This window comes from Paramacrobiotus metropolitanus, unplaced genomic scaffold (assembly GCF_019649055.1).
Source record: "Paramacrobiotus metropolitanus isolate TYO unplaced genomic scaffold, Prichtersi_v1.0 Parri_scaffold0000019, whole genome shotgun sequence".
Taxonomy (NCBI): Eukaryota; Metazoa; Tardigrada; class Eutardigrada; order Parachela; family Macrobiotidae; genus Paramacrobiotus; species Paramacrobiotus metropolitanus.
The window spans coordinates 696760-704342 of NW_026570239.1; the positions used below are offsets into that span (position 1 = coordinate 696760).

At 40.6% G+C, this 7583-nt stretch overlaps 1 protein-coding gene across 1 annotated transcript; it reads left to right on the forward strand.

Annotated features, from left to right (window-relative positions):
- The first annotated feature begins 5552 nt into the window (after positions 1 to 5552).
- LOC129586024 (uncharacterized protein K02A2.6-like) lies at positions 5553 to 7261 on the forward strand. Its single transcript, XM_055479003.1, has 2 exons — positions 5553 to 6302; positions 6404 to 7261. Exons 1-2 carry the CDS (start codon positions 5553 to 5555, stop codon positions 7259 to 7261), a joined length of 1608 nt encoding a protein of 535 aa, XP_055334978.1.
- Positions 7262 to 7583: the final 322 nt, after the last annotated feature.

Sequence of the window (7583 nt, forward strand, 5' to 3'; positions counted from 1 at the left end):
GTAATCATTCGTGTTTTCCGAACATCAGTAAAGAAACGACCGTCGCTTTAAATAGATACCTGTTATGGCTAGAAGAAAAGTCATTTATAACAAAAAGGAAATTTTGATTCTACCTTGTCAATTTGTCCTCCGTATGTCAATTTGTCGAAAGTTTTTCAAACTGGCAGCCAACCAGCAATTATTGTTTGGCCTTCTCTCCAGATGATTTACTTGAATCATAAGAAAAATCTACCGCCTTCAGAAGAAAAATGGGTCATTTCCAACAAAAACAAAATTTTGTATTCACCTTGCTAAATTGTCATCCGTATGTCAATTTGTCGAAAATCATTCAAACTGGCAGCAAACTAGGCATGTGCGTCCGGCTTCCTTTCTAGATGATTACTCTAAATCCTTCAAAAAAACTACTGCTTCAGAAGAAAAATCAGCTAGTCTCTATAAGCAAAAGGCGATTTTTGGTAGATTTTGCGAAACATCCGGATGTTTGGAGAACATTGGTGTAATCATTCGTGTTTTCCGAACATCAGTAAAGAAACGACCGTCGCTTTAAATAGATACCTGTTATGGCTAGAAGAGAAGTCATTTATAACAAAAGGAAATTTTGATTCTACCTTGTCAATTTGTCCTCCGTATGTCAATTTGTCGAAAGTTTTTCAAACTGGCAGCCAACCAGCAATTATTGTTTGACCTTCTCTCCAGATGATTTACTTGAATCATAAGAAAAAATCTACCGCCTTCAGAAGAAAAATGGGTCATTTCCAACAAAAACAAAATTTTGTATTCACCTTGCTAAATTGTCATCCGAATGTCAATTTGTCAAAAATCATTCAAACTGGCAGCCAACTATGCATGTTGGTCTGGCTTCCTTTCTAGATGATTACTCTAAATCCTTCCGAAAAAACTACTTCGGAAGAAAAATCAGCTTGTCTCAATAAGCAAAGGCGATTTTTGCAGATTTTGCGAAACATCCGGATGTTTGGAGAACATTGGTGTAATCATTCGTGTTTTCCGAACATCAGTAAAGAAACGACCGTCGCTTTAAATAGATACCTGTTATGGCTAGAAGAAGTCATTTATAACAAAAGGAAATTTTGATTCTACCTTGTCAATTTGTCCTCCGTATGTCAATTTGTCGAAAGTTTTTCAAACTAGCAGCCAACCAGCAATTGTGTTTGACCTTCTCTCCAGATGATTTTACTTGAATCATAAGAAAAAATCTACCGCCTTCAGAAGAAAAATGGGTCATTTCCAACAAAAACAAAATTTTGTATTCACCTTGCTAAATTGTCATCCGAATGTCAATTTGTCAAAATCATTCAAACTGGCAGCCAACTAGGCATGTGCGTCTGGCTTCCTTTCTAGATGATTACTCTAAATCCTTCAAAAAAACTACTGCTTCAGAAGAAAAATCAGCTAGTCTCTATAAGCAAAGGCGATTTTTGCAGATTTTGCGAAACATCCGGATATTTGGAGAACATTGGTGTAATCATTCGTGTTTTCCGAACATCAATAAAGAAACGACCGTCGCTTTAAATAGATACCTGTTATGGCTAGAAGAAAAGTCATTTATAACAAAAAGGAAATTTTGATTCTACCTTGTCAATTTGTCCTCCGTATGTCAATTTGTCGAAAGTTTTTCAAACTGGCAGCCAACCAGCAATTATTGTTTGACCTTCTCTCCAGATGATTTACTTGAATCATAAGAAAAATCTACCGCCTTCAGAAGAAAAATGGGTCATTTCCAACAAAAACAAAATTTTGTATTCACCTTGCTAAATTGTCATCCGAATGTCAATTTGTCAAAAATCATTCAAACTGGCAGCCAACTATGCATGTTGGTCTGGCTTCCTTTCTAGATGATTACTCTAAATCCTTCGAAAAAACTACTGCTTCGGAAGAAAAATCAGCTTGTCTCAATAAGCAAAAGGGCGATTTTTGCAGATTTTGCGAAACATCCGGATGTTTGGAAAATTATTGATGTAATCATTCGTGTTTTTCCAGTGCCAGTGCCAGTTTTTCGTGCTGATGCCAGTTTTTCAAACTGGCAGCCAACTAGGCATGTTTGATAGGCTTACCCTCTAGATAAATATTCTAAATCCTTCAGACAAAACTACCGCCTCAGATGAAAGATCAGCCTGTCTTAATAACCAGAAGGCGATTGTTGTAGATTTTTTGAAACATCCGGATGTTTGGAAAATTATTGTTGTAATCATTCGCGTTTCCGAACATTAGTAAAGAAACGACTGTCACTCTAAATAGATACCTGTTAGGGCTAGAAGAGTAGTCAATCATAACAAAAAAGGAAATTTTTGGTCTACCTTGCCAAATTGTCATCCGTATGTCAATTTGTCAAAAGTCTTTCAAATTGGCATCCAACCAGGATTTATCGTTTGACCTTCTCTCCAGATGATTACCTTGAATCATAAGACAAAACTACCGCCTTCAGAAGAAAAATGGGTCATTTCCAAAAAAAAAAATTTTGTATTCACCTTGCCAAATTGTCATCCGTATGTCAATTTGTCAAAAGTCTTTCAAACTGGCAGCCAACTAGGCATGTTCGTCTGACTTACCTTCTAGATAACTACTCTAAATCCTTCAAAAAAAACTACTGCTTCGGAAGAAAAATGTGCTTGTCTCATTAAGCAGAAGACGATTGTTGTAGATTTTGCGAAACATTCGGATGTTTGAAAAATTGTTGTTGTAATCATTGGAGTTTTCCAAACATCAGTAAAGAAACGACTGTCACTCTACATAGATACCTTTTAGGGCTAGAAGAGTAGTCATTTATAACAAAAAAAGAAATTTTGTGTCTACCTTGCCAAATTGTCATCCGTAAGCCAATTTGTCAAAAGTCTTTCTAAGTGGCAGCCAACTAGGCATGTTCGTCTGGCTTCCTTTCTAGATGATACTCTAAATCCTTCCGAAAAAACTACTGCTTCGGAAGAAAAATCAGCTTGTCTCAATTAGCAAAAGGCGATTTTTGCAGATTTTGCGAAACATCCGGATGTTTGGAAATCATTGGTGTGTCATTGGTGTTTTCCAAACATCAGTTAAGAAACGACTGTCACTCTAAGTTGATACCTGTTAGAACAAGAAGAGTAATCATTCATAACAAAAAATTAAACTTTTTGTCTACCTTGTCAATTTGTACTCCGTATGTCAATTTGTTAAAAGTCTTACAAACTGGCAGCCAACCAGGAGTTATCGTTTGACCTTGTCTCCAGATGATTACCTTGAATCATAAGACAAAACTACCGCCTTCAGAAGAAAAATGGGTCATTTCCAACAAAAAAGATTTTGTATTCACCTTGCCAAACTGTCATCCGTATATCAATTTGTCAAAAATCATTCAAACTGGCAGCCAACTAGGCATGTTCGTCTGGCTTACCCTCTAGATAATTATTCTAAATCCTTCCGAAAAAACTACCGCCTCAGAAGAAAAATCAGCCTGTCTTAATAAGCAAAAGGCAATTGTTGTAGATTTTGCGAAACATCCAGATGTTTGGAAAATTATTGATGTAATCATTCGTGTTTTCCGAACGTTAGTAAAGAAACGATTGTCAATCTAAATAGATACCTGTTAGGGCTAGAAGAGTAGTCAATCATAACAAAAAAGGAAATTTTTGGTCTACCTTGCCAAATTGTCATCCGTATGCCAGTTTGTCATAAGTCTTTAAACTGGCAGCCAACCAGGCATTATCGTTTGACCTTCTCTCCAGATAAATAATTTAAATCAACAAGACAAAACTAACGCTTCAGAAGTGAAATCGGTCATTCCCATCAACAAAGCAGAATTTTGTATCCACCTTGCCGAATTGTCATCCTTATGTCATTTGTCAAAATTCTTTTAAATTGGCATCCAACCAGGAGTTATCGTTTGAACTTCTCTCCAGATGATTACCTTGAATCATAAGACAAAACTACCGCCTTCAGAAGAAAAATGGGTCATTTCCAAAAAAAAAAAATTTTGTATTCACCTTGCCAAATTGTCATCCGTATGTCAATTTGTCAAAAATCTTTCAAACTGGCAGCCAACTAGGCATGTTCGTCTGGCTTCCTTTCTAGATGATTACTCTAAATCCTTCCGAAAAAACTACTGCTTCGGAAGAAAAATCAGCTTGTCTCAATTAGCAAAAGGCGATTTTTGCAGATTTTGCGAAACATCCGGATGTTTGCAAATCATTGGTGTGTCATTGGTGTTTTCCGAACATCAGTAAAGAAACGACTGTCACTCTATGTTGATACCTGTTAGAACAAGAAGAGTAATCATTCATAACAAAAAATTAAACTTTTTGTCTACCTTGTCAATTTGTCCTCCGTATGTCAATTTGTCAAAAGTCTTACAAACTGGCAGCCAACCAGGAGTTATCGTTTGACCCTCTCTCCAGATGATTTACTTGAATCATAAGACAAATCTACCGCCTTCAGAAGAAAAATGGGTCATTTCCAACAAAAAAAAAATTTTGTATTCACCTTGTCAAACAGTCATCCGTATATCAATTTGTCAAAAGGCATAAAATTGGCAGCCAACCAGGAGTTATCGTTTGACCTTGTCTCCAGATGATTACCTTTAATCATAAGACAAAACTACCGCCTTCAGAAGAATAATGGGTCATTTCCAAAAAAAAAAATTTTGTATTCACCTTGCCAAATTGTCATCCGTATGTCAATTTGTCAAAAGTCTTTCAAACTGGCAGCCAACTAGGCATGTTCGTCTGGCTTACCTTCTAGATAATCACTCTAAATCCTTCAAAAAAAACTACTGCTTCGGAAGAAAAATGTGCTTGTCTCATTAAGCAGAAGACGATTGTTGTAGATTTTGCGAAACATTCGGATGTTTGAAAAATTGTTGTTGTAATCATTGGAGTTTTCCAAACATCAGTAAAGAAACGACTGTCACTCTAAATAGATACCTTTTAGAACAAGAAGAGTAATCATTCATAACAAAAAATTAAACTTTTTCTCTACCTTGTCAATTTGTACTCCGTATGTCAATTTGTTAAAAGTCTTACAAACTGGCAGCCAACCGGGAGTTATCGTTTGACCTTGTCTCCAGATGATTACCTTGAATCATAAGACAAAACTACCGCCTTCAGAAGAAAAATGGGTCATTTCCAAAAAAAAAAATTTTGTATTCACCTTGCCAAATTGTCATCCGTATGTCAATTTGTCAAAAATCTTTCAAACTGGCAGCCAACTAGGCATGTTCGTCTGGCTTCCTCTCTAGATGATTACTCTAAATCCTTCCGAAAAAACTACTGCTTCGGAAGAAAAATCAGCTTGTCTCAATTAGCAAAAGGCGATTTTTGAAGATTTTGCGAAACATCCGGATGTTTGCAAATCATTGGTGTGTCATTGGTGTTTTCCGAACATCAGTAAAGAAACTGTGGTGTATTGTTGCTAAGCAGACAGATTATGAAGTTGTGTTACAATTGCAATGTTTACAATCAGAATGATTCTGGCGAGCTGGCGTACTGTACAAGTCATATTAATTATTAAAGTGTATTACTTAATACATGACATCTGGCGTGAAGGATAGTCGTATTCCACAAACCATGTCTACTGAAAAGAAAGCGCAGAATCTGATACGGTTTAACCCGGACCAGCTACCATGGACATCATGGAAGTCGTTGTTAAAGAACTATTTTGCCCTTGCGGAAATAGCCGCCACGAAACAGAAAGAAGTGCTGCTGAACAGTCTGGAAGTCCGAGCCTTCCAAGACCTTGTCAGCGCCTGTCGACCAAAGGAGCCTACGGAGCTGTCGTACGATGAGCTTATCAAGAAGCTGGACGATACGTACATAAAGGTCACCTACCAAACGACTGAATGGGCCTCGTTTTTCTCTACTCGACAGAAATCCAGCCAATCGCTAGTGGCTTTCTCTAACGAACTACGGGATAAAACTTACACATGTAAGTTTCCTGGGACGTTGTTGGAGGATTTACTTAGCTCAGTGTTTGTGGCTGGAGTGTACAGCGATACCACGAGGCGCCATCTCATGTCGCAAGAGCTTAAGTCCTTCGACGAGACACTGCAGATCGCAAAACGGTTTGAGACTGGCCAGGAAGAGGCCAAGGTCAACAACAACCTCCAAGAAGACATCGTGAAGGCGACCTCATCCCGTCGAAGCTTCAAGCCAAATGGTGGTGCCAAAGCCAAGCGAGCTCCAAACAGCGGTGGCGGCAAAGCGTGCTATCGGTGTGGAAACACGAACCACGACCAAGAGCAATGTCGGTTCAAGGACCAGAACTGTCGCAATTGTGGCAAGGCCGGCCATATTGCGCGGGTCTGCAAGTCCAAACAGGCAAGCGGATATCAAGGAGGGCAACGCGGTAGCGGAGCAGCCGGACAGGAGCCGTGTACGACATTCTGCACACTAGCTCGCCAGACGGAAACCCGATGCAGATGTGCATCAAGGTCAACGGACGGTCAGTAACTTTTGAACTGGACACCGGATCCGGGAAGACCATTGCATCAAGGCAAATGTGGCAATCAGTGGGATCACCTAAACTGTCCCCATACAAAGGATTGCTGCGCAGTTTCACTGGCCACACAATACGAGTACTAGGCGTGTGCAAGGTGAACGCAGAGCACCGGAACAGCACAGCCAGTGACCTTGAGATGATAGTGGCTGATAAGGGCGGCGGGATCTTGGGAAGAGACTGGATCCGCGCGCTAAACATGGGCGACCTGAAGTTCAGCGAATTGTCAACGTCAGCCGTTCACACGGTGGCGGAACCGGACACGCTGGAAAGTATCCTCGCGCAGAACAAGGAACTGTTCCGGGACGAGCTAGGATGCTGCCGGACATTTCAAGCGCATCTATACCTGAAGCCAGGCGCCATACCGAAGTTCTGCAAACCACGCCCAGTGCCGTTCGCGCTCAGACAACCAGTGGAAGAAGACTTGGAGCGTTTGGTACGACTGGGAGTGTTGGTCAAGGTCGATCGGGCAAAGTGGGCCGCACCAATTGTGATAGTCCGTAGAGTGAAACGGAAAGTGCGAACATGTGCCGACTTGAGCACAGGGCTAAACGACGCGCTGGATATACAGAGATATCCGCTGCCTCTGCCCGATGAACTGTTTGCAGTACTGAACGGAGGCGAAGAATTTACGACAATAGACATGTCTGATGCGTACCATCAAGTTCCGCTGGATGAGGAAAGCAGCTGGTTGGTGGTGATCAATACGCACCGTGGTCTATTCCGCTACACACGACTGCCATTCGGTGTGGCGGCAGCACCAGCATATTCCAGCAACTGATGGAAAGTATGCTTAGTGGTATCGATTACCTGGCGATATTCCAAGATGATGTCATCGTCACGGGACGGAACCGGAAGGAGCATCTCGGAAATGTGACGCAAACACTAACGCGCATGAGGGAACAAGGATTCACACTGAAGGCAGAGAAGTGTCACTTTCTCCAAGCCTCAGTGGAGTATCTCGGATTCGTGGTGGATAAGCACGGGCGCCACGTATCCGTCAGCAAGGTACAGGCCATACTGGATATGCCGGCACCGGAAGACGTTCAGCAGCTCCGGTCATTCTTAGGAATGATCAACCACTACAACCGATTCATCGCTCA

What these genes read in the sequence shown, in the direction of transcription:
- LOC129586024 (XM_055479003.1), top strand. Translation starts at nt 5,553, where the DNA reads ATGTCTACTGAAAAGAAAGCGCAGAATCTGATACGGTTTAACCCGGAC. An exon ending in GGGTCTGCAAGTCCAAACAG is followed by an intron (nt 6,303 to 6,403) that starts GCAAGCGGATAT and finishes AACCCGATGCAG; the next exon opens with ATGTGCATCAAGGTCAACGG.